Source organism: Salmo trutta, chromosome 12 (assembly GCF_901001165.1).
Source record: "Salmo trutta chromosome 12, fSalTru1.1, whole genome shotgun sequence".
NCBI lineage: Eukaryota > Metazoa > Chordata > Actinopteri > Salmoniformes > Salmonidae > Salmo > Salmo trutta.
Window position 1 is genome coordinate 84,409,202 of NC_042968.1, and position 27,204 is coordinate 84,436,405.

At 44.3% G+C, this 27,204-nt stretch overlaps 1 protein-coding gene across 1 annotated transcript; it reads right to left on the bottom strand.

The window, feature by feature from the left end:
* Window positions 1–8,568: 8,568 nt before the first annotated feature.
* LOC115204494 (serine/threonine-protein kinase 26) lies at window positions 8,569–27,147 on the bottom strand. The gene is made up of 11 exons (XM_029770123.1): window positions 26,679–27,147; window positions 24,081–24,311; window positions 13,983–14,039; window positions 13,792–13,900; window positions 11,907–12,064; window positions 11,381–11,566; window positions 11,122–11,270; window positions 10,892–10,988; window positions 10,748–10,810; window positions 10,524–10,657; window positions 8,569–10,336 (listed from the first exon to the last, which is right to left on the bottom strand). The coding sequence occupies exons 1-11, from the start codon at window positions 26,727–26,729 to the stop codon at window positions 10,321–10,323; spliced, it is 1,251 nt and encodes a 416-aa protein (XP_029625983.1). The 5' UTR covers window positions 26,730–27,147; the 3' UTR covers window positions 8,569–10,320.
* Between the last annotated feature and the right edge of the window lie 57 nt (window positions 27,148–27,204).

Below are 27,204 nucleotides of genomic sequence, written 5' to 3' on the forward strand. Positions count from 1 at the left end.
GGCTGCTTAGATTAGACAGGGGTTTGAAGTATAGAGGGACCAGAATGACTGCAGGCCTGCTTAGAGGAGACAGGGGTTTGAAGTATAGTGGGACCAGAATGACTGCAGGCCTGCTTAGAGGAGACAGGGGTTTGAAGTACAGAGGGACCAGAATGACTGCAGGCCTGCTTAGAGGAGACAGGCGTTTGAAGTATAGAGGGACCAGAATGACTGCAGGGCTGCTTAGATTAGACAGGGGTTTGAAGTACAGAGGGACCAGAATGACTGCAGGGCTGCTTAGATTAGACAGGGGTTTGAAGTATAGAGGGACCAGAATGACTGCAGGCCTGCTTAGAGGAGACAGGAGTTTGAAGTATAGAGGGACCAGAATGACTGTAGGGCTGCTTAGAGGAGACAGGAGTTTGAAGTATAGAGGGACCAGAATGACTGCAGGCCTGCTTAGAGGAGACAGGGGTTTGAAGTACAGAGGGACCAGAATGACTGCAGGGCTGCTTAGATTAGACAGGGGTTTGAAGTACAGAGGGACCAGAATGACTGCAGGGCTGCTTAGAGGAGACAGGGGTTTGAAGTATAGAGGGACCAGAATGACTGCAGGGCTGCTGAGAGGAGACAGGGGTTTGAAGTATAGAGGGACCAGAATGACTGCAGGCCTGCTTAGAGGAGACAGGGGTTTGAAGCATAGAGGGACCAGAATGACTGCAGGCCTGCTTAGAGGAGACAGGGGTTTGAAGTATAGAGGGACCAGAATGACTGCAGGCCTGCTTAGAGGAGACAGGGGTTTGAAGTACAGAGGGACCAGAATGACTGCAGGGCTGCTTGGAGGAGACAGGGGTTTGAAGTATAGAGGGACCAGAATGACTGCAGGCCTGCTTAGATTAGACAGGGGTTTGAAGTACAGAGGGACCAGAATGACTGCAGGCCTGCTTAGAGGAGACAGGGGTTTGAAGTATAGAGGGACCAGAATGACTGCAGGGCTGCTGAGAGGAGACAGGGGTTTGAAGTATAGAGGGACCAGAATGACTGCAGGCCTGCTTAGAGGAGACAGGGGTTTGAAGTACAGAGGGACCAGAATGACTGCAGGGCTGCTTAGAGGAGACAGGGGTTTGAAGTATAGAGGGTAGTTACCCTTGTTAGGTGTTTGTTGGTTACATCTGGTTTTATTCTAACATGCTGCTTTATTTCCTCAGATATGACCCGTATTACATCTCTTTCTCTGTGTGTGTGTGTGTGGCCAGCCCTCACTTAAGGACACGGTAGAGCTAGCCCTGGCCAGCCTCACGTAAGGACACGGTAGAGCTAGCCCTGGCCAGCCCTCACGTAAGGACACGGTAGAGCTAGCCCTGGCCAGCCCTCAAGTCAGGACACGGTAGAGCTAGCCCTGTCCAGCCTCACGTAAGGACACGGTAGAGCTAGCCCTGGCCAGCCCTCACGTCAGGACACGGTAGAGCTAGCCCTGGCCAGCCCTCACGTAAGGACACGGTAGAGCTAGCCCTGGCCAGCCTTGATGGGTGTAAGGCCTTCTGAAAGTCGTGGGTAAAAAGCCATGCCTTCTTCCATTTCTCTGAGGAGCCCAAGTCCTGACACAAGACCCTCCTCTACAGTAAAGGCTCCTGCATTTGACACAGGTCAGCACTACATACATAGGTACGGGGGAATTCACTCATTTTTCAAGAGGGATCTGTACAAAGATTTTACCGTTTACTCAGTTTGATAACACTGTGCTACTCCTCTCTCTAGTGGTAGGACCCAGAAACAAATGTTGGACTGTGTCAGGAGAGGAAGAACCTGCCTTTTGAAACTTATTGGTGCAGTTTCCCCAAACATAGAGTAAGCCTAGTCCTGGACTGAAAGGCAAGCTGAATGGAGAATCTCCACTGAAAATGCTTTTTAGACCAAAGAAACAATTCTTAATCAATTCTTAGACCTACTGTGCAATAAATCTTTACATTGCTTGAATACGGTTAAGCAAAGCAATAACCAAACCCTTCTAAACATCTACGTTCCAGGAAGTTGTACATGGCCCACTATGACAACAGGCAGCGCAGGTCTTTACCTGCCGTCCTCACTGATGTCTCCAAACAGATACCTTCTGTTAGGAACCATGCTCACAGCCAAACCTGTAGATGCACAAGTACAATAGGAGATTTCCTGTGAGCCAATTCCAATGGCTCACTTCTGCATTTTTTTGGTCAGTTTGTTTTGATAATGCAAGTTTGCAGTATGACCACATATCCCAAGGCATACAATATGGAGATGAACAATGTCTGCACAGCCAGGTGTCAGACAGTTCAGTTTCTACGGTTTTAAACCTCTGACACAGTGCCAGTCTGTGTTCAAAATGCATTCCTTTGCCTCTTAAGGTACATTTAAATCCGTTAAATGGACTCATGTTCTTGCTGAAGCTGGATGTTCTTTCAAGTCGTTGTACTTCACGCTACCTCCATTCTCTTCTATTGGCCCGCATCATGCCTTGTACTCTGCAGCCAGAGGAGTCATTTATGATTATATGTACCATCAAGCAAACAGCACTTTGAGAGTGTACTACACTTCTGAATGTCATTATCCATCTTGCCAATACAATCTTCTTCTGACAAATCATTGTTGACACTGCATGCCAGACATATGGGAGCCTACAGTAACACTTGTTTTCCAGGTGTATGAACAGACCTGTTCCCCCATGATGCGGATGGGCACACCTCCTCCTCTGGGGCCAAGCCATGACCCACAGCGCTACAGGGGCACACGTGGGTCAATTGGAAGTGTGGGTTCACAGCTCCTTTCCAGATGTGTTGGTCACTACTGAGACATGGTTAAGAAAGAATGTTTTGAATACTGATATTAACCTTTCTGGTTCTAACCTTTTTCAGCAAGACAGATCTTCCAAAGGTGGGGGAGTGGTAATCTTTACCAAGGATCACCTTCAGTGCTTGGTTGTCTCCACCAAGTCTGTCCCCAAACAATTTGATTTGCTGGTTTTAAGCATTAAACTTTCAAATAGCTCTTTGTTGACTGTTGCTGGGTGTTATTGTCCTCCATCCCCACCGGCCTGTACCCTACCTGCCCTAAGCTCTCTCCTGGCCCCTTACACTAAGTCTGAATTTGTTCTGAAGGTGACCTAAACTGGGACATGCTTAAACAACCTGACCAAGTCCTAAAGCAAATGGGACTCCCTAAATCTTTCTCAGATTATTACCAATCCCACAAGGTATGATTCCAAACACCCAGAAAAGGCTACTCTCCTCGATGTTATCCTCACAAATAATCCTATCAGTCTGGTGTTTTCTGTAATGACCTTAGTGATCACTGTTTTACAGCCTGTGTTTGTAATGGCTGCTCAGTGAAACAACATGTCCTGATTTGTCATAGACACTTGCTAAAAACCTTTAATGAGCAAGCCTTCCTTCATGACCTGGCCTCTGTAAATTGGTATAGAATCAGCTTGATCCCCTCTGTCGAAGACGCTTGAACCTTCTTTTTTGATATTTTCAGTGATTTTTTAAAACACGCTCCCATAAAGAAAATGAGAATTAAACAGGCTCAGCCCTTGGTTCAACCGTGATCTTGCAGAGTTACTCCACCTCAAGAATTGCATTCGGCGAAAGGCTCGGCACACGCATACTCAGGCTGACTGGCTCTCGTTCAGGCAAATGAGAAATAAGTGCACTCAGACTATCCGGAAGGCCAAAGTTAGTTACTTTAAGAAGCAGTTCTCTCTCTGTGGGTCTAACCCCAGGGAGTTCTGGAAAACAGTTAAAGACCTGGAGAATAAACCCTCCTCCTCACAGCTGCACATGTCCCTTAATGTTGATGATGTGGTTGTTACTGACAAGAAGCACATGGCTGAGCTCTTTAATCACCACTTCATTAAGTCAGGATTCCTATTTGACTCAGCCATGCCTCCTTGCCCGTACAACATTTCCTTATCTCCCACCCCTTCTACCGCGACTAGCCCCGATGCTCCTCCCTCTTTTTCCCCTGCCCCGCTCCAAAGTTTCTCCCTGCAGGCAGTCACTAAGTCCGAGGTGCTGAAGGAGCTCCTTAAACTTGACCCCAAAAAAACATCTGAGTCAGATGGTTTAGACCCTTTTTTCTTTAAGGTTGCTGCCACTATAATCGCCAAGCCTATATCTTACCTTTTTAACCTGTCTCTCCTTTCTGGGGAGGTTCCCATTGCTTGGAAAGCAGCCACGGTTCATCCTTTATTTAAAAGGGGAGATCAAGCCGATCCTAACTATTATAGGCTTATTTCTATTTTGCCCTGTTTTTCCAAAGTGTTGGTAAAACTTGTCAATAATCAACTGACTGGGTTTCTTGATGTCTATAGTATTCTCTCTGGTATGCAATCTGGTTTCCGCTCAGGTTATGGATGTGTCACTGCAACCTTAAAGGTCCTCAATGGTGTCACCATTGTCCTTGATCTAAGCAATGTTGTCCTGCTATTTTTATTGACTTGGCCAAAGCTTTTGATACGGTAGACCATTCCATTCTCGTGGGCCGGCTAAAGAGTATTGGTGTCTCTGAGGGGTCTTTGGCCTGGTTTACTAACTACCTCTCTCAAAGAGTGCAGTGTATAAAATAAGAACATCTGCTGTCTCAGCCACTGCCTGTCACCAAGGGTGTACCCCAAGACTCGATCCTAGGCCCCACGCTCTTCTCAATTTACATCAACAACATAGCTGAGGCAGTAGGAAGCTCTCTCAGATGAAAGCTCTCTCAGATGATACATCCTTATACTCAGCTGGCCCCTCCCTGGATTCTGTGTTAAACGCTCTACAACAAAGCTTTCTTAGTGTCCAACAAGCTTTCTCTGCCCTTAACCTTGTTCTGAACACCTCCAAAACAAAGGTCATGTGGTTTGGTAAGAAGAATGCCCCTCTCCCAACAGGTGTGATTACTACCTCTGAGGGTTTAGAGCTTGAGGTAGTCACCTAATACAAGTACTTGGGAGTATGGCTAGACGGTACACTGTCCTTCTGTCAGCACATATCAAAGCTGCAGGCTAAAGTTAAATCAAGACTTGGTTTCCTCTATCATAATCGCTCCTCTTTCACCCCTGCTGCCAAACTAACCCTGATTCAGATGACCATCCTACCCATGCTAGATTACGTAGCCATAATTTATAGATCGGCAGGTAAGTGTACTCTCGAGCGGCTAGATGATCGTTACCATTCGGCCATCAGATTTGCCACTAATGCTCCTTATAGGACACATCACTGCATTCTATACTCCTCTGTCAACTGGTCAGGTCTGTATACCCGTCGTAAGACCAATTAGTTGATGCTTATTTATAAAACACTCTAAGGCCTCACTCCCCCCTATCCGAGATATCTACTGCAGCCCTCATCCTCCACATGCAACACCCGTTCTGCCAGTCACATTCTGTTCAAGGTCCCCAAAGCACACACATCCCTGGGTCGCTTGTCTTTTCAGTTCACTGCAGCTAGCGACTGGAACGAGCTGCAACAAACACTCAAACTGGACAGTTTTATCTCAATCTTTTCATTCAAAGATTCAATCATGGACACTCTACTTACAGTTGTGGCTGCTTTGCGGGATGTATTGTTGTCTCTACCTTCTTGCCCTTTGTGCTGTTGAAGGTGCCCAAGAATGTTTGTACCATGTTGTGTTGTTGCCATGCTGTTGTTGTCGTACGTCTCTCTTTATGTAGTGTTGTGTTGTCTCTCTTGTCGTGATGTGTGTTTTGTCCTATATTTTTATTTCATTTATTTTTAATCCCAGCCCCCATCCCTGCAGGAGGCCCTTTGCCTTTTGGTAGGCCGTCATTGTAAATAACAATTTGTTCTTAACTGACATGCCTAGTTTAAAAAAATATATATAACTCCGGTCCAGACAGAGCTTCATGCGCAGCAGCAATGTGGCAGAGGGGCCTCAGAGGGGACGACTTATAGCCAACCCATAGCAGCTGGTCCTGCTTTACTCCTCCCTGGAGCTGCACCCCGTCCTGCCCCTCTGCCCAGGTCTACATGTCCGGCTGCTCCTCTTTCTCCTTGGACTACTCTCCAGCCCCACTCCCTCTGTTCTGCTACGCCCCCCGGCCCGTTCTCCATGTCACCCTCCTGGATGACTTCATCCACTCCTCCAGTTTCTCCAGCCCGTCCTCGTTGACTCCCTGTCTGAGGCACCAGCATCATCGCTACAACGGGCCTCCGCTGCTTCCAGGCCTGGACATTGCTCCAGGGCTGTATGCTGCCACTCTGGCTGGTCGGAGGGAGTTTGACAGAGAAGAGACGGCAGCCCACTTCAGTGATGACTCCAGCAATGAGACAGGCCTGCCCAAGCGCTCCTGGAGCCAGTCTGATATGAAGGTCCTCCGGCCCTCCACCAGCAGCGTTCCACCCTTTAGGTCACTACCCCCACCTATAACGACGCATGCCTGCACACCCAACACACCTCCCTTTTACCTGGTCCTCCATGGCTGAGCAGACCACCTCCTTATGTGCGCTGGGGGCAGGGAGCAGGACAGGGAGTGGAGAGTTCCGCCTCAATAACTCTTACATTGTGTTCCCATACTACTGCCCAGGCCTGGGGAATCTGGTTGCACTCCGGCGCCTTGGCTCAGATGTGTATTTCATCTGGTAGTCTGCAGCTGGACGAGGAAGACTCCATCAACTTAAGTGACCCTGAAGGCATTGCAGCTACAAAGCAGCCATGAGCCAATCAGAGTGTCAGTACTATAACTGGAACAACCCCATTGTTATCCCTAGCCAATTTGCTTTTCTTCATAATATCCAATTGGCAGTTGGGGGGGGGGGGGGGGGGGGGCACAATGGGAGGTCTTGACCCATTAAATCTAAGGGTTTTTGTGAGCCGTTCTGGTCACATCTGAAGATGACATGAAAGACACTCCAAACTGATGGACGCCTTGAAGAAACCCTGTCAGACATAACATTTTGGTGAACAAAATTGACATGAACAAATGGTATAGTTTGCAACAATTCCTTGTACACATAGAATGAGTACTGGGATGAAAGCTAAATAGCCCTGCTTCCCTGACTCTTACCATCTCACCACAGGATTTGGATAGCCCCTATGGATAGCCCCTATGGGCTACTGTACAGGTCTAACCTCACCAACAATTGATAGAATAATTTGTATGTTTAAGATAATGACTAAAGTATTCCACCCTGAAACCATATAATTGTATAAAATGTGTTAAGAGTCATAATTCAATAATGTGTGTGACTAGGCCATTGTGTTACTATTTCGCAATATGAGCTGGGTATAGTTGAGACATTCAAGGACAACTGAACTGTCGACATGTGATAACGGTGAAATTAATAACTGGAAAGAGGCCTCCCCACACTAGGGAGGAGAAAAACTGTTAGAAATGGCTAGTCTTGCAGAAGATGATGAAACATGTTGCAGAAGGGTGATAATGTATGTGAACTTTGGAAAAATACAGCCCACCTAAAAAGAGGTGGTTTCTATTGATGCGAGTTAATGTGTGTGTGTGTGTGCTATAAAAAGATTGTTCTCATTTTGAAGTCAGAGCGCTCTCTGAATAAAGGACTGATCTATTGCAGAATCTGAGACTTTGTCTAATTCTTTATTAACCGGAGATTTATGACCTCTGGGAAATAGACAAAGCTTGAGTAATAGTTGAGTTCAACCATTGAGATACTGTTGTCACGAGAATTTTGCTGTTAGGGAATCAAACTGTTGGAATAATTCCTGATGGAGTTTCTGCATAGACATTGGTTCCAAAAACTGCAAGGATTGTGGAAGAAACAAGGACTTATTTTTGTGAATTACTTAGCAGCACAGGAAAAGTGTACTGACTACAGATACAAATGTGAATACTAGACTTGTCCACCATAGCTGTTGAATGTCAAAGACACTGATGCAACAGCATGGGCTATTAGGTGAGGACATCTCCAATAAGAATCCCTATTGTAAACAGACATAGTACATGTACCACAAAATAAAATAAAAAAATAAACCCCAATTACTTCTCACAACCCATGTCCAAATTTCTGGCAAGCTTGCTTAAACCTGTTGGCGCACGTTGGAGCTAAAAAACGACATACACGAAGTCCCGAAGCACCCCACCGTTGTGGTTATATTACTTGGAGATATTTCCTCAGCAAAGTAAAGCAGTTCCGTGCAGGTGTCCTCACAAGATCCACAGCTATCAATGAACAGACAGTACTCCTAAGCAGCAACAGATATCCCATGGAAACAAAGTCGTTAATCTTCCACAAGCAATTCTCTCCCAGTCTCACACGATGCTAGGCTTACCTCGAGCTGTCAAATACCTCCAATGTGAGACAGTAGCTTCAGTCTCTACGAAGTCCTTCTTAATTAACAAAATAATTATACTCTTCTACACAATAAAATCAGTATTTCCCTTCAAATCTCAGTAGATATGGGTTTTGTTCCATTTTTATAGTCTTCTTTCATAGTTTTTCTTCACCAACACTGATATCTCTCCATCTTTCTTCAACTTCTCTTTCCCAGGCCTCCTGTTAACCAGGTCAACTCTTCCATTGGCCACAGCTTAACAAACTACCTTATTGGTCAAAACTTAAACCAACCTATTCACATGTACATTAAAGAAATATTTATTCAAAAGAAACGCATTAACACTACAATTCAGGAGCAATTCGATCACCTTTTAAATCTAAAACCAATTAATTATAACAAATAAACGTAATACTTGGTTTTAACAAGGGTATTACATCAATAAAACACAGGAATTCATAATTTAAATATTTATTTTTCAAGACCAAACCAAAATGAATTTAACGATTGAAGCAATGACTATCCAATATATACATTTGACAGCTTCCTGTAAAGCTAAGTCAACACGGTTTCCATTATAAAGTTCAGATACAGAAATATAAACAAAAAAAATTATCGTAGTTTTGCCATCTGCATGTCATTTGAGGAAATATAAAAATATGCAATGATCAAATACCTTATTGCTTTTAAAAACTTGAAACACTCTGGCAAAATGTATTATTACCATTTAATGCATTTGATGATACATGACCACAATTAAATAGAGAATATCACTGCAATTCTTAAGTTTTAGGCACTGTTGGATGTTAAGTTGGCATACTTCCTCCAAAAGGGGCAGTGTCATCACCACACCAAAGATGGCACCCTTTTGTATGCATTTGAGCTTGGCTGATAAAATTCCCAATAAAGTCTTTATTTGGGATTTGTTCAAAGATACACGACTCCCCAGTAGAGAGTACTCAAGGACTCATACCAATGTTTCAAACATTACACGTCCACAATACCGACATTGCCATTTCACTTGAGCACTCGTCAAGTATTTTTTGGTAGAGGGAGAGCATATTGTCTTTAAGACAGAAAAGTACCCCGTCTCCCTTGAGATCTAGTCTGAAACAGGGAAATAACTAGCAAGCATATTTAGAAAAAGCTCCACTCCCTTCAAAGTGTGTGCAGTGCATATTTCCTTCAGAAGCAGATCTCTGAAGGTTCCAATAGGATTGCCCCTTATAGAGCTAAGATCCCATAAGATAGATATGATTTGTATCTTTTGGAATGAGAGGGCGTGATACATTTTTGCGCAGCAAAGTCCTCCACCCATTTCCTATACAATCTTTCCCCAATGCCCAAACAAGTGACCCCTTTCCAAATTGTCACAAACAGAAGTTTTGATTCTCTGGACATTCACTGGTGTGAGTCTTTCCTCAACCATGGCTTGCTCTCAGCAGAGAGGTACTGAACTCCTGTGGTTTGACTAGATATGCAGTTCTCCAAACAGCAGGTTTCTAAATGCTACAAGTGACATGATGAAGATGGTAAGCTAGACATCAGAAACAAGTGCAGTACACTGAACATCTAAAATATAGCTACTTAAACATTTTTAGTAGCAGTAAAAAATAAATTCAAAATTGAAATATCTTTAAGTAGCTATGTCTTATACTCAGCAGAAGATTGATGTTGCAACCTTAGAGTTTATTTTTTGTCTCAGACTTAAAATATTACAAAACTAAAATACTATTGACTACCATAACAGTAACAGGCTCTGCTTTGGGCACTAGCTTGAGCCTACTTTAAAGGGATTAAATAAAATAGCATAACAAAACATATTTCAACAAATATACATTTAAAAAATATCCTTTTGGTTATAAGATCAGTGAGTGTGCACAGCAGGAGTCCTCCCTCTTTCCCTGCATCCATTGGTCCTGGGGGAGCTGATCAGAGGAGAGGCATGGGGGATGATGGGAAAAGGAATGGGGGATGATGGGAAAAGGCATAGAGGCTGATGATGCACTCTGGAGGCGTGGTCCTCATCAAGCGTCTAAACCTGTCCTCCACATGCCACTAACTGACAGACAATCTGATGGGAAAGTCCACAGGAAGAACACAGTTGAAGGCCACCTGCTCCAAGTTATAACATGTCATCTCCACAGCTCCCAACCACTCCTAGTCTATGGCACTATATCTCTAACTCCTGTCCCCCAACTCCCCTCCTGTCCCCCAACTCCCCTCCTGTCCCCCAACTCCCCTCCTGTCCCCCAACTCACCTCTGGAACTTGTCGACGATGCGGTTGACCATCTTGTCTGTGACTCCGGGGCAGATGTCCTCAGCCAGGTGGATGCTTTTCTCCAAATCCTCCATCACTCCCTTCATCTCTCCATCCCTGCGCTGCAGCTTCAGCTAGAAGGGGTGGAAACAGACAACAATAGAGGATTTACTCATCGTTACAACTTATAAAAGAGTGCGGATGTAGAGTTCACCCTTCCCTACCTCAGTGAATACTGGGGCAATCAGCGTGGTCAAGCTGGTAGATTTCTTCAGGAGGTCTTGGTCCTGTCATCAAATGGAGAGCAGAGGACAACATTATAGACACACAACATTCTCTTCGTACTCCTCCCACAGAGGCCAACTCACCGTTCCATTGGACACCTTCTTAGGGTCTTTCTTCTTGCGAACAGTAGTAAAGGACCAGCCTGGCTGGGAGGAGTTGTTCTCCTTGTTACTGGACTCCCTGGAAACATACCGACAGACAGCAGGAAGGATCATCTACAGGTTTAACTTTACTCTAGTTCAGACAGGGTCTTCGATCACATTTCTACCAACCGTCAGTCAGTGATACATTGTTTAGAGCCTTCTCTACTCACGAGTCAGAGTCATCAGAGCTGGAGTCTCCATCACTGTGTCCCTCGGCCTTCCAGCGTTTCAACCGGTCGATCAGCTCAGTGAGGTAGGACGTCCTCTTGGCATTCTTCACTATGAACTTGTGCTTCAACAGCTCCTTAGCTGTTGGCCTCTATACAGAGGGACAATCAGCCCACAATTAAAGGCAGGCTTACCAAGAACAACCAAATGGACTACCACTCAATAACGCAAAGTGGGGAGGAAGCTGGGCATTTTACTTACAAATGAAGGGTCTTTGTTGAGGCAGGAGTCTATAAAGTCTTTGAAGGTCTTGGAGAAGTCTCCGCTGAGTGTGGGTGGTGTGTTCTTTGGTATGAGGAAGAGGACCCGCATGGGGTGCATGTCTGAGTTGGGAGGCTCACCCTTGGCCAGCTCGATGGCAGTGATGCCCAGAGACCAGATATCAGCCTGGAGGAGGGAGTGTGTGTTAGGTAGTCATTGTGTGGGAGTAAGATTGCAGTATTTGGCAGCATCATTATGTTGTAGAAAAGTAAAGAGTTCAACTTAAGTGTCTTCCACTAAACACAAGCCCATTCTTCTCTCCAGTCCCCTAGATAAGCAGTCCCAACCTCTCGCGATGACCCCAATCTATTTCCCCTAATAGTATAATCAATAGTTAGCTTAGTGCATTATCCTTCCTTCATGAGCTTAGAGCTGCGTTATGTCTCCAAGTCGATGTCTGTACGAATCATTTATATCTGTAGGACACTATTTAGGAAGAAACTAAAGAGAACAGAAAGCTGGTAACCTTGTGGTCGTAGGCAGACTGTTGGATGACCTCGGGGGCCATCCAGAAGGGCGTTCCCACAAACGTCTCCCGCTTGATCTGGGTGTCTGTCAGCTGGCCCGCCACGCCAAAGTCTGCTAGTTTCACCTCGCCACACTCTGACAGAAGAACGTTGGCCGCTGCCAAACCACACACAGTCATGATGTCAACAGCAATTACTGACATTAATAAACACACTACTGGCACAAAAGGTGAGACAACCTGATATATTAACCTCTCTTGGGTAGGGGGCAGTATTTTCACGGCCGGATGAAAAACGTACCCAAATTAAACGGCCTACTACTCGGGCTTTGGATATAAAACACTCAGAAGTTTCTAAAACTGTTTGAATGATGTCTGTGAGTATAACAGAACTCATATGGCAGGCAAAAACCTGAGAAAAATCCAACCAGGATGTTGGAAATCTGGTTCTTGTAGTCTTTTCAAGTCATTGCCTATCTAACACACAGTGACTTAGGGTTCATTTTGCACTTCCTAAGGCTTCCACTAGATGTCAACAGTCTTTAGAACCTAGTTTCAGGCTTTTGCAGTGAACAGAGAGCAAACAAGGAGGCCGGGAAGTTGGCGACTGACAAAATGACATGAGTTTTGTGGTGCGCATTCACGTGATGAGGTATGTGTTCCAAAACGTTTTTTTTTCCCAAGACATTGGAATATTATTGAAGTTATGTTAAAAAGGCCCTAAAGATTGATGCTATACAACGTTTGACATGTTTCAATGAACGTAAATAGAACTTTTTTAAAACTTTTTGTCGTGAAATTTTGAGCGCGCTTCCTACATTTGGAGCAGCTAACTGAACGCGCAAACAACAAGGAGGTATGTGGACATAAATGATGGACTTCATCGAAGAAAACAACATTTATTGTGGACCTGGGATTACTGGAAGTGCCTTCTGATGAAGATCAAAGGTAAGTGAATATTTATAATGCTATTTATGATTTTGGCGGGTATCTGTATTGCCTGGTGTATGTTTGAGCGCCGTACTCAGATTATTGCAAAGTGTGCTTTCCCCGTGAAGCTTTTTAGAAATCTGTTACAGCAGTTGCATAAAGGAGATGGTTATCTATAATTATTTGAATAACAGTTTAATATTTTATCAATGTTTATGATGAGTATTTTTGTAAACTGTTGTGCTGATTCACCGGCAGTATTGGAGGCAAAATATTTTCTGAACATCACGCGCCAATGTAAAATGTTGTTTTTGGATATAAATATGAACTTTATCGAACAAAACATACATGCATTGTCTAACATTGAGTCCTAGGAGTGTCATCTGATGAAGATCGTCAAAGGTTAGTGCTGAATTTTAGCTGAATTTCTGGTATTTGTGACCCCTCTCATGCTTGGAAAATGGCTGTGTTTTTTCTTGTGTTGTACCTGTCCTAACATAATCTAACTTTATGCTTTCGCCGTAAAGCCTTTTTGAAATCGGACAATGTGGTTACATTAAGGAGAAGTGTACCTTTAAAATGGTGTAAAATAGTCGTATGTTTGAGAACTTTGAATTATGACATTTTGTTGTTTTGAATTTGGCGCTCTGATTTTTCACTGGCTGTTGAATAGTGTGAACCGGGTCCAGGATTAGGTGAAACTGCACCACTGGTCGCCACAGGTACATCTTATGGGTTTTTAAACTGGGCAGTTAGATTCTGAATCGTGGTCAAAAAATGTGGACATTCTGCTGTTCTACCGTGCAATGATGTCTGATGGGGAGGAAAAAAACATGTTCATTGTTTGAAGTAATGTCCTTGTTGTTTCAATATGGAAAACGGACATGGCAGCTTTAACCCTGTACTGCTGTAGCTCGCCTCTGTCCGAGATATCCTATATGCTGATGACACGCACCTTTGATATCTCTGTGGATCTTCCTCTCGGAGTGGAGGTAGTCCAGGCCCTTCAAGATCTCCTTCAGCATGGTGGCAATCTGGAACTCATCAAAGGGCCCTGCTCGCAGCTACACACAAAACACAGTGAACACACCCAGTAGACAAATCCACCGACAGACATTGTACATGTTCACATATTGCATCTCTTACCAGGTCCAGAGCTGAGCCACCACCAAGGTACTCCATAATGATCCATAGTTTACTGCCCTGTACAGAGAGAGAGAGAGACTCATTAGACATTCTAATACCAACCTCTTCCTAGGGGATACACATGGCTGTAAACATGTTGTTCCATGCAGAATGTCTTAGGATGGCCTAGAGGTCTAGGCAGTTGCCTCTGGTACACAATGTACCGCTGCAGCATGGGTTTGAATCCAGCCCACGCCATCTCTACCTCTCTATTCAATAAACATAAAATGACAAAGGGATAAACCACCCCCAGAAATAAAAATCATGAAACTTCTGTCAATTTGGGTAAAATAAAAATGCCCATGATATTTTTTTATTTTACCAGGCAAGTCAGTTAAGAACAAATTCTTATTTTCAATGACGGCCTAGGAACAGTGGGTTAAGTGCCTTGTTCTGGGGCAGAATGACAGATTTTTACCTTGTCAGCTCGGGGATTTGATCTTGCAACCTTTCAGTTACTAGTCCAACGCTCTAACCACTAGGCTACCTGCCGCTAAGTGATCAGTCTGAAAATCAGGAAATTGTATAGGAACCTGTCATAGCCATATGATTCTCGTCACTGGACAGTGTTGTATCCCATTTCATAACGTTTAAAACAATTACCTGCACTCCAGATCCCCATAATTAGCCAATAACTTAGATGGTATGGGCATACTGTCTAGAACACATCCACCCGTTTACGACCTGACAAAATATATATTTGGTTTAGATGTGCTCAACCTAAACATTGTACCAAATTATTCAACTCAGTTTCTCCTTCCAAGTACCATGTCTCAATGAGCCCTGTGTGTCTATGGGAAACGTGGGAAAAGGGATGTAGTTGCCATAGCAACATACTCTGCACTGGCTCTGGGCCAATGACTATATATATACACACATGAAGCTCTGGGCATACACGAACTGCAACTTGAACTCTGAGATGACTCCTAAATTATAAGTGCAGTTTGTCTAGCTAGTTAGCTACTTCACATGCTGATATTAACTATGGTATTGTGTGTAGCTACGTTAGCTAGCCAGTCAGCCCAGAGAAAGCATTGCGGGTTTCGTAGTCAACTTGAGCTGCAACAGATTTTCATGTTGCTACCAACTTTGCTATAACAAAATAGTTCACTGAACTAGAAGTCATCCGACTAGCTTGAAAAGATAGTACCATGCAGTATCGAAGAACCCTCACTGCTGCTCGATCATCCTATTTTTCCAACTTAATTGAGGAAAATAAGAACAATCCAAAATGGATTTTTAATACTGTCGCAAAGCTAACTAAAAAGCAGCATTCCCCAAGAGAGGATAGCTTTCACTTCAGCAGTGACAAATTCATGAAGTTCTTTGACGAAAAGATCATTAGAACGCAAATTACGGACTCCTCTTTAAATCTGCATATTCCTCCCAAGCTCAGTTGTCCTGAGTCTGCACAACTCTGCCAGGACCTAGGATCAAGGGAGACACTCAGGTTTTTTAATACTATATATCTCTTGACACAGTGATGAAAATAATCATGGCCTCTAAACCTTCAAGCTGCATACTGGACCCTATTCCAACTAAACTACTGAAAGAGCTTCTTCCTGTGCTTGGCCCTCCTATGTTGAACACAAACGGCTCCCTATCCACTAAAAGTGGCAGTAATAAAGCCTCTCTTGAAAAAGCCAAACATTGACCAAGAAAATATAAAAACTATTGGCCTATATCGAATCCCCCATTCCTCTCAAAAATGTTAGAAAAAGCTGTTGCGCAGCAACTCACTGCCTTCCTGGAGACAATGTATACGAAACGCTTCAGTCTGGTTTTAGACCCCATCATAGCACTGAGACTGCACTTGTGAAGGTGGTAAATTACCTTTTAATGGCGTCAGACCGAGGCTCTGCATCTGTCCTCGTGCTCCTAGACCTTAGTGCTGCTTTAAATACCATCGTTCACCACATTCTTTTGGAGAGATTGGAAACCCAAATTGGTCTACACAGATAAGATCTAAACCAGGCCAGATCTTGTCTGTTGGAAAGATATCAGTTTGTCTCTGTGGATGGTTTGTCCTCTGACAAATCAACTGTAAATTTCAGTGTTCCTCAAGGCTCCATTTTAGGACCACTATTGTTTTCATTATATATTTTACCTCTTGGTGACGTCATTCTGAAACACAATGTAAACTTTCACTGCTATGCGGATGACACACAGCTGTATATTTCAATGAAACATGGTGAAGCTCCAAAATTGCCCTCCCTGGAAGCCTGTGTTTCAGACAAATGTTCTACTTTTAAACTCAGACAAAACAGAGATGCTCATTTTAGATCCCAAGAAACAAGCATCTGTTGAATCTGACAATGAATCTTGATGGTTGTACAGTGGTCTCAAATAAAACTGGGTTACTCTGGACCCTGATCGCTCTTTTGACGAACAAATCAAGACTGTTTCAAGGACCACTTTTTTTTTCCATCTACGTAGCATAACAAAAATCATGCAGAAAAATGTATCCATGCTTTTGTCACTTCTAGGTTAGAGTACTGCAATGCTCTACTTTCCGGCTACCCGGATAAAGCACTAAATAAACTTCAGTTAGTGCTAAACACGGCTGCTAGAATCTTGGACTAGAACCCAAATATTGATCATATTACTCCAGTGCTAGCCTCTCTACACTGGTTTCCTGTTAAGGCTAGGGCTGATTAAGGTTTTACTGCTAACCTACAAATCATTACGTGGGCTTGCTCCTACCCATCTTCCCGATTTGGTCCTGCCGTACATACCTACACGTACGCTACGGTCACAAGACGCAGGCCTCCTAATTGTCCTTAGAATTTCTAAGCAAATGGCTGGAGGTAGGGCTTTCTCCTATAGAGCTCCATTTTTATGGAATGGTCTGCCTACCCATGTGAGAGACGCAGACTTGGTCTTAACCTTTAAGTCTTTATTGAAGACTCATCTCTTCAGTAGGTCCTATGATTGAGTGTAGTCTGGCCCAGGGGTGTGAAGGTGAATAGAAAGCCACTGGAGGAACGAACCACCCTTGCTGTCTCTGCCTGGCCGGTTCCCCTCTCTCCACTGGGATTCTCTACTTTACTGGCGCTCTTCCATGCCGTCCCTAGGAGGGGCGCGTCACTTGTGGGTTGAGTCACTGAGGTGATCTTCCTGTCCGGGTTGGCACCCCCCCCCTTGGGTTGTGCCGTGGGGGAGGAGATCTTCGTGGGCTATACTCGGCCTCAGCCTCCAGTATTTATGCTGCAATAGTTTGTGTGTCGGGGCTAGTGTCAGTCAGTTATATCTGGAGTATTTCTCCTGTCTTATCCGGTGTACTGTGTGAATTTAAGTATGCCCTCTCTAATTCTCTCTCATTCTCGGAGGACATGAGCCCTAGGACCATGCCTCAGGACTACCTGGCCTGATGACTCCTTGCTGTCCCCAGTCCACCTGGTTGTGCTGCTGCTCCAGTTTCAACTGTTCTGCCTGCGGCTATGGAACCCTGACCTGTTCACCGGACACGCTACCTGTCCCAGACCTACTTTTTCAACTCTCTAGAGACAGCAGGAGCGGTAGAGATTCTCTGAATGATCGGCTATGAAAAGCCAACGGACATTTACTCCCGAGGTGCTGACCGGTTGCACCCTCGACAACCACTATGATTATTATTATTTGACTCTGCTGGTCATCTATGAACATCTTGGCCACGTTCCGTTATAATCTCCACCCGGCACAGCCAGAAGAGGACTGGCCACCCCTCATAGCCTGGTTCCTCTAGGTTTCTTCCTAGGTTTTGGCCTTTCTAGGGAGTTTTTCCTAGCCACCGTGCTTCTACACCTGTATTGCTTGCCGTTTGGGGTTTAAGGCTGGGTTTCAGTACAGCACTTTTACATCAGCTGATGTAAGGGCTTCATAAATAAATTTGATTCACACTTATTTAACACCATTAAATCGTAGGAATTAGTGGTTTGGGGATGTTATTATTCATTCAGATTATTTTACGTGCAAATAGAAATAACCTGTGGCAACCTCACCAATGCCCTCTACCGAAGCCCAGATACACAGAGTCCCTGCATTGGAACTGATAAAACCCCCTTACCTTAAAAATTATAAAAAGGAAGTTTGTTCTGAAGTGTCTGTCCTAAATCTGAAAGATCGGGAAACATTTGTTTTTTTATTTTTCGACATGCATTTAACCCAATATTTTTTGCACCAAACAGTCTCCATATAAACAGAACCAATCTAGTTTGGACATTGCTTATTTGTACTATTTTCTACAATGTAGAATAATAGTGAAGACATCAAAACGATTAAATAACACATATAGAATCATGTAGTAGCCAAAACAAGTGATCCATCCAAAAATATTTTATCTTTGAGATTCTTCAAAGTAACCACTCTGCATTCTCTCAACCAGCTTCACATGGAATGCTTTTTCAACAGACTTGAAGGAGTTCACACATATGCCAAGCACTTGTTAGCTTCTTTTCCTTCACTCTGCGGTCCAACTCATCCCAAACCATCTCAATAAGGTTGCGGTCGGGTGATTGTGGAGGCCAAGTCATCTGATGCAGCACACCATCACTCTTTTTGGTCAAATAGCCCTTACACAGCCTGAAGGTGTGTTTTGGGTCATTGTCCTGCTGGGGAAAAAATGATAGTCCCGCTAAGCGCAAACCAGATGGGATGGCGTATCGCTGAAGAAGGCTGTGGTAGCCATGCTGCTTAAGTGTGCCTTCAATTCTAAACAAATCACTGACAGCATCACCAACAAAGCACCCCCACACCATCTCACCTCCTCCATGCTTCACAGTGGGAACCACACATGCAGAGATCATCCGTTCACCTACTCCGCGTCTCACAAAGGCACAGCGGTTGGAACCAAAAATCTCACATTTGGACAGATTTCCACCGGTCTAATGTCCATTGCTCATGTTTCTTGGCCCAAGCAAGTCTGCTTGCTAGGTCCTCCAAAATGGTTTGTTTCCCTCCGTTTTCACTCAGCTGCCTGCAGTCCTGTTCTGTAAGCTCGCAATGAGTCATTCTGTCATAGTGCCAAGCTGGCTGGGAGGAAAGGGGCCAGTGCGAGTGATAGGATGCGGAAAAGGAGGAGAGTAGGTTTGAAGAGGCAGAATGAGGAGACGGGAGGGAAATTAGTAGAAGGGAGAGATGATAGGATATGAGAGGAGAAAGTAGATTGCGACGGGGCATAACCATCTGGGTAGGGGTTGAGTGGTTAGGGTTGGAGGAAAGGGAGACAGAAAAGGAAACTAAGTAGTAATCAGAGACCTGGAGTGGGGTTGCAGTGAGATTAGTAGGCCAACAACCTCTAGCGTATTGCCTGCCTTGTGATTTGGAGGGGATTGGGAAAGGGTGAGTTCAAAAATAAATTAGTCGAAGGCAGACGTCGGGAGGTTGAAGTCGCTAAGTACAAAGAGCGGTGAGCCGTTGTCAAGAAATTAGCTCATCAAGGTGTCAAGCTTATTGAGTAACTCAAGGTCACCTGGTGGGTGAGATGACAATGTTAAGCTTGAGTGGACAAGTTAGTGGCAGTATGGAATTCAAATGAGGAGATGGACAGGTGATAGAGGGAGAAATTAGTAGCCATGTACCACCACCGCAACAACCAGATGCTCTCGGACTGTGAGATAAAACATAGTCAGATGAAGAGAGAGCAGCTGGAGTAGCAGTGTTCTCTGGGATGATCCATGTCTCCATTAGGGCCAAAAAAGTCAATGGACCGAAGGGCAGCATAGGCCGAGATGAACTCTGCGTTCTTTACCGCAGATCGGCAGTTCCAAATACTGCCAGAGACCCGTAATTCCACATGGGTTGTGTGCGGAGTACACTAAATTAGAAGGTTTACAGTCAAGGGGTGGGGAGCATCTGTAAAGCCTACAGGGAGAGGAGTGAACAGGTTTAGAAACCACACAGTTGTCAAAGCGGCAAAAGTGCAAAATGAGATCAGAAAATAACTAGGTAAGATGTGAGAGTGGTGTGGCGCCTTCCTCGCGTTCCTTCCTCGAACTACTAAGGCAGAACCATCTTTGTTTTGAAGATGGTCTTAGTTTTGCAGATGAGACCACCACTGACACGACTGCTGCTTACACCTACCGCTGAAAAACCAGGGGAGACTGAAGTAGTAGAGAAGAAACCACTCCCCCTCCAAAACCGCCACTGATTACCAAAACAAGTCACAAACTGCCCTGCCCCTTGATTCATGTGTCAACAATCTGCAATTCATGAACAGTCAGCAGTTCACACACCAAGTAGGCTACAGGGAAGACAGGCAGCACTTAAAGTAGATGGCCCTAGCTATCAAAAAGGCAGTACTGAACAACAGATACGTATCACTCCTGGAGATATCAGGAGTCCTCTAGCTATAAAATGAAGCATACAGGGGTGAGTCACATCTCCCTCTTCTAGAAATACAGGTATTGTAACATTCCAAGGCCCTGGTGTATTTAACCAGGGGTGAGTCACATCTCCCTCTCCTAGAAATACAGTTATTGTAACATTTCAAGGCCCTGGGGTATTTAACCAGGGGTGAGTCACATCTCCCTCTTCTAGAAATACAGGTGTTGCAGTCGGTGCTGTTTAAGATTAGGGAGGACGATTTACTTTTTGATGAGCATGGCCTTCTACTACAGTATGTTGGATGACTGGCATTCATTTTCCATACACCCAGCTGAATGTAACATCGAGTTTAGGGTACTACATGAGTCCCGAATTTCCCAGCATCACCGTAATGCCCTCAAAAATAAAATCTAGGCCTTGCGGCCAAAAAGTGGCCGTTATGCCCTGGGGCTGAATATAATAATTTGAATTCCCTTCTCCCAGCTGCCAATCGCTGTGCTCCGAAGCACCACTCACTCACTCGGCTCTCTTAGATATCTCACTTCTTATTAGCCAACGCCAGTCACGTGATTGAGTTCTTCTCACAGGCATTGCAACTCCGAAGCAGGCGACTAGCGAAGCCAAAGCAGGCGACTAGCGAAGCCAAAGCAGGCGACTAGCGAAGCCAAAGCAGGCGACTAGCGAAGCCAAAGCAGGCGACTAGCGAAGCCAAAGCAGGCGACTAGCGAAGCCAAAGCAGGCGACTAGCGAAGCCAGACAATAGGGATGCAAAGGCACGTGTCCTTCTAGATTTCCGATACGCATATTGAAGATGTTAGAAAAACTGTCCACATGACTGTCAACCAACAAGATGAGTAAAGAACAGCAAAAAGCACTAGCCTGTGTCAATCTACTATCCTGCATAGTACAAACAAAAAAAACAGGTTCTATTGATCAGCTTGTCCTTCTGTGTGAGAAACAAATATTCCAAAACATACACTGGGACAGTTGTGGGATGTGATAGATCCCTAATTCATACAACCACTGTACATAAAAAAAAATACAATAACATTTTAAAAGGCAATGAGGCTGATGCAGTTCAATCTTGGTTTCATCAGACCAGAGACTCTTGTTTCTCATGGTCTGAGAGTCTTTAAGTGCCTTTTGGCAAACTCCAAGCAGGCTGTCATGTGCCTTTTACTGAGGAGTGGCTTCCGTCTGGCCACTCTACCATAAAGGCCTGGTTGGTGGAGTATTGCAGAGATGGTTGTCCTTCTGGAAAGCTCTCCCATCTCCACAGAGGAACTCTGGAGCTCTGTCAGAGTGACCATCGGGTTCTTGGTCACCTCCCTGAGCAAGGCCCTTCTTCCCCGATTACGCAGTTTGGCCGGGCAGCCAGCTCTAGGAAGAGCCTTAGTGGTTTCAAACGTCTTCCTTTTAAGAATGATGGAGGCCACTGTGTTCTTAGGGACCTTCAATGCTGCAGAAATTTTTTGGTACCCTTCCCCAGATCTGTGCCTTGACACAATCCTGTCTCGGAGCTCTACGGACAATTCCTTCAACCTCACGGCTTGGTTATTCCTCTGACATGCACGGTCAACGTTTGGACCTTATATAGAGAGAGGTGTGTGCCTGTCCAATCAATTGAATTTACCACAGGCGGACTCCAATTAAGCTGTAGAAACATCTCAAGGATGATCAATGGAAAAAGGATGCACCTGAGCTCAATTTCAAGTCTCATAGAAAAGGGTCTGAATAAATATGTAAATACTTAAAAAATATATATATATATATTTGCAAAAATTTCTAATAACCTGTTTTCGCTATGTCATTATGGGGTATTGTGTGTAGATAAATTATTTGATCCATTTTAGAATAAGACAAATGAAACAAATGTGGAAAAAGTGAAGGCATCTGAATACTTTCCGAATGCACTGTATGTAATTAAAAGTCTCCTTAAAGTCTGGCTACATTTTCTGGTGCCTCCCTCATGTAAGCGTTGGTCTGGACATGACAGGCTGTAGCCAACACAGGCTATCACCTACACTTCAACATGTAGGCTAATTATTTATGGACATTTACATATGCTTATGTTTTTAAAAGAATTACTACTGTTTTTCCAAATCAAATTAATTGGCTATTTTGGTTAATGGCCTTGGTGCCCTAGCAGATGGGCACCTCTAGAAGGCCAAATCCCCTTGTCCCTAAAAATAACAAAATGCCAGGCCTGCCTATACACATCATGAGGGTGCTACAACCTAGCCTACAAATTAATGTTTATAAAAATAGGCCGCGACAAAAATTGGAGTAATCAAGGTGACAGACATTGACACATTGAATAGCGCCTTGCACACTCTTGCCTGCATTTAGCAGATCTAGGATGTAATCATTAGTCCAAACAAGTTTATTTTGGACAAATTCAGGTAGATCCATTCCCATTTCATTTCATTCAAGAAATGTTTTGCAACAGAATTGGTGGAATACACCCACAGTTCACGTTCATAGTCATAAAACAGCAACACCACATCCACCTGCTCGCCTCTCACATTTTTCCTTTGCTTGTGGAATTCTGTGCACAACACAACAGCTGTCTGTGACCAGGCGAACAAACCTCTATAAGCCAAACCTTCATACCATAACCGCTACACAGCCTAGATAGTCACCATCATAGTCAAAATAGCTACTAAAACTAACGAGTTAGTAAACCCACAATCCAATCCATGTGTACAATCACGCAGTAGTGTACAACAAGCAGTTACACCAGCGGGCCCTGGTGGCAATACATTTATAAAACCGAAAGCTTACATGGACTTAATGATTTGGAAAAGTTGGAGTGTTGGATAACATTAGCCATCTAGCTAACAAATATCATTCCTCTGAGTCAGGTTGTTGAGTAGGCTAAATTAGCTGCATTAGCTAGCACAGTGTGAAAATGAAACTCCTGCTGCTCCTCAATTTAAGGAATTTGTTAAAAACTGTTCAACTATTGTCCCGCTCTCTCTTTGAGTCTACTACTCACCACATTTTATGCACTGCAGTGCTACAGTAGCTAGGTGTAGCTTGTGCTTTCAGTACTAGATTCCTTCTCTGATCCTTTGATTGGATGGACAACATGTCAGTTCATGCTGCAAGAGCTCTGATAGGTTGGAGGACGTCCTCCGGAAGTTGTCATAATTACTGTGCAAGTCTATGGAAGGGGGTGAGAACCATGAGCCTCCTAGGTTTTATATTGAAGTCTATGTACCCAGAGGAGGATGTAAAATAGCTGTCCTCCGGCTACACCATTGCGCTACCCTACAGACTGCTGTTGAGGCTACTGTAGACCATTGTACAACAGTGTGTTTTAAATCAGTTATTTGGTGACAATATATTTAGAATAGTTTTATATAAAAAAATATTTTTATGAAAGCCTCCACTGAGTTATTGTAAAATTTCAAGGCCCTGGGGTATTTAACCAGGGTTAAATCACATCTCCCTCTTCTAGAAATACAGGTATTGTAAAATAGTAAAAGAGGGGTCTTCTGATAAGTGACACTGTATTTCTGTGGTACAGACTGATCCACTATCATTTTGAAGGAACAGACATTAACACCTGTTGAATTGTAGCTGATTTACACTCCCAGCTGTGAGTGTAATATTGCCCGAGGTCTCCAAGTATGAGATAACATTCCACCAAGCAACAGCAAGCTGTATGCTAGAGTCTGTGGGGCCTACGCTTTGTTAACTGCTTGTGTTCAGGTATTTGTCAATCAATTCCTAGTAAGCAGTGTGTGTTACCTTGAGATAGGAGCCGTAGTACTTGGTGACGTAGGGGCTGTCACACTGGCTGAGCACGGTGATCTCCTGCTGGATGTCCTCCATCTCATCCTCAGCTTCCTCCAAGTCTATGGTCTTGATGGCCACCACTTTCTGGGTACGGTTGTCGATGCCCTTGAACACCTCGCCAAAGGAGCCCTTCCCAATACGCTCCAGCTTGGTGAACAGCTCCTCAGGGTCCGTCCGGCTGTTCTGAAGGTCGAGAGACGAGGACATACAAGTTATGTAGCTAGTTTATACTGTTGGATCAGGTTTAAAAAAAATAAGACATTTTATTGATAGGCCATTACATAAAACTGATGATCAACTATTTTATAAAAAATACCCAATTAGGAAAATCCATATAAATCTGCACTGTTTCCAAAAGGAGCCTGGTGGATCCAAATAAATGACACACTTTCTTCTCTGTTAAGCTTATTATAAAAAAAACTTTCCTCGTTCAAAATGTGGAACATTTCAAATTCAGCAAAGGTGAGAGAGTGCTGCCTTGAGAACACTGGGAAGCAGACGTCTCTTGATATCATCATGACACCATCACGACCCCTCTACCTCGCCTGACACAGGAAGAATGAGGTTCCAGTTCCAGAAGGCAGACTTAGTGTATTTATTCATCTGGATAGTGTGGAAGAAGTCAGAGGCATCAGCCTTGATTTAGCCCTGCCCTGACTATTAATAGCACTGCCTGGCACAGAGGCAGGGCTAGAGGACTTCCTTGTCTTTCAACACCTTTGGGCGTGTTGTGCTCCAGTGTGACAGCACTACCTAGAATGGCACCAGTGTCAACGTCTGGATGAGCAGAGCGCGGCTCATGGCGTCACAGAGGGCCAGAGCAGCGATAGGAGGCTGTATCCTGCCTGCCCCCTTGTCTCACGCATCAACTTTTTTTATATATTCAAAACTAAAAGCTTTAGAGAACAGGCCCCTATGCACACTGTGGAGAGAATATGCAGCATGCTAAACATTTAGCCTAACATACACACGTGCACAAACAGTCCTAATGAGCCGTTTCAATTTTCCTGCACTGTTGACAACTAGCCTAGCTCCACCTCAGGTGTTACCCACAGGAAGCCAGGGTGATGACAAGAGGGTAAGGAATACTTCAACTCAGGCCACACCCTCTACAAGCTTACAGAACAACACTTCAACATGACCAATGCTACTGGTCATAGTTGGCAGTATCATACCAGTTTCACAAGACATTAAGGCTTGCTGCCTGATTTAGCGTCAGACTTTGGACTCCGGGTAGGCCTTAATGACCAGGCTACATGAGAAAACAACAGGAAATCATATGGGAGAGGGGAGCTGCTGATCTCCCTGGAGACAGACAGTTGGATAGGAATTCATTTGCTGTGCTTTGGCAAAGTGGGCAGGGTTATATTGGTTGGCCCTGTCCGGGGGTATCATCACAGGGCAACAGTCTGCCCTGACCCCCGTCTCAGCCTCTGGTATCTATGCTGCAATAGTCTATGTGCCGGGGGTCTCGGGTCAGTCTGTCCTATCTGGTGAATTTCTCCTGTCTTATCTTGTGTCCTGTGTGAACTTGAGTATGCTCCCTCTATTTCTCCCATCTCTCCCCGAGGACCTGAGCCCTAGGGCCATGCCTCAGGACTACCTGGCCTGATGACTCCTGGCTGTCCCTGTCCCACCTGGTCATGTTGCTGCTCCAGTTTCAACTGTTTTGCCTGTGGCTATGGAACCCTGACCTGTTCACCTGACATGCTACCTTGTCATACTGCTGCTCCAGTTTCAACTGTAGTCTTATAGCTCCACACACATGTTCTCATGGAGCAATCTTCCCTCTGATGTTCACATCAATGACAGACGGGCCCAAATAATGTCGCTAACATTATTGCACTTAAAGGTTCTCACCCATGTCAGATTACAGGCTGTAAATGGAGAGCAGCAGTTGTAGCTAGTGGCTTAGGCCTATTTCAAGTCACAAATCTAGGGAACGGTGACCTTATGACCGCCTAAACAATGACATGTATAGCTAAATTTGCCAAGGCAAGGAATACACAAAATATAATTTCAGGCGACCAGAGGTGAACACTTGTGCCTTTATGAAACGTCACCTACCAATTAGCCAACTAACCTTTCCTTGATTACCAAGATGACCAACGCCACCCTCAAAATATATAGCTAAAGACCTCTGGTACTTCTTCTCTAGACAACTAACGTTAACTAGATACTAAACATGGCAAGCAGATAGTCCACGCAAGCTAAGCTAACGTTAGGTCATTTAGCTCACCTGTTACACAATGGCAGACATTTGTCATTCCTTCCACTGAACTGTCGTTGAATACCTGCGGTCCTGAGTGCTAATAAAAGGTAGCAAGTTGACTTTGATTTGTTTGTGTCATAATGCCCCTCAAAACCGATCTAGCAAGCCAACCACCGAGACAGCTAGTTACAAAATGTAACGTTAGTTAACTAGTGTGTAACTTTAGAACTAACTAGCAACGCCTTGAAAGTTAGCTAACGTTGGCTAACTAGCTTCACAGCTAGCCACAAGCTAGCTAACTGGTTTCGTTGTAGAAAAAGTTGGAGGCCTCCACTTACCTGCATCCCAGGCACTTGCACCGCACCCGGTGACTGGGCCATCTTCCGCATCCAAAGGAATAACAGAAAGCCAACCAATTGAATAGTTTTAGCTAGCTAGACTAGCTAGCTAACGTAGTTAGCTTTTTGTTATTCGCTAGTTAGACGTAGCAACCTTTTTTTCCTTTGGAAAAACAACGTAACCTCAAATAGGAGCTAGTTACCAGTATCTTTGACTGCTAATAAGTCGTCGTAGCTAACTGCTAGCTAACGTTACCCAGCTAGCTACTTCAAAACAACAGGCGACTATTTCGTTCCATGATGACAATCGACCTAGATGTTAAAAATATATAATTAATAGTTGTAAAGCAATGTCTTAGATGTTACGACAGGCTATTCATCTGTGGATTTAGCGAGTACAAACGCAGTCGACGACTTGTCAGTCAGACCTGCGTTGATGTGGCTGGCTGAAGTTATCAGCAGTTGGGTGGAGCCGAATACTGAATGTACAGAGACACTTGCGTCACTGTTTCTGTCACCTTTTGGG

Bases quoted from the DNA above. Each gene is read 5' to 3' on its own strand.
- LOC115204494 (XM_029770123.1), bottom strand. From the start codon at position 26,729: ATGCGGAAGATGGCCCAGTCACCGGGTGCGGTGCAAGTGCCTGGGATG. The intron at 24,312-26,678 runs GTAAGTGGAGGC...CTCGACCTTCAG, and splicing joins TGCAAGTGCCTGGGATGCAG to AACAGCCGGACGGACCCTGA. The intron at 13,901-13,982 runs GTAAGAGATGCA...TTTTGTGTGTAG, and splicing joins GTGGCTCAGCTCTGGACCTG to CTGCGAGCAGGGCCCTTTGA.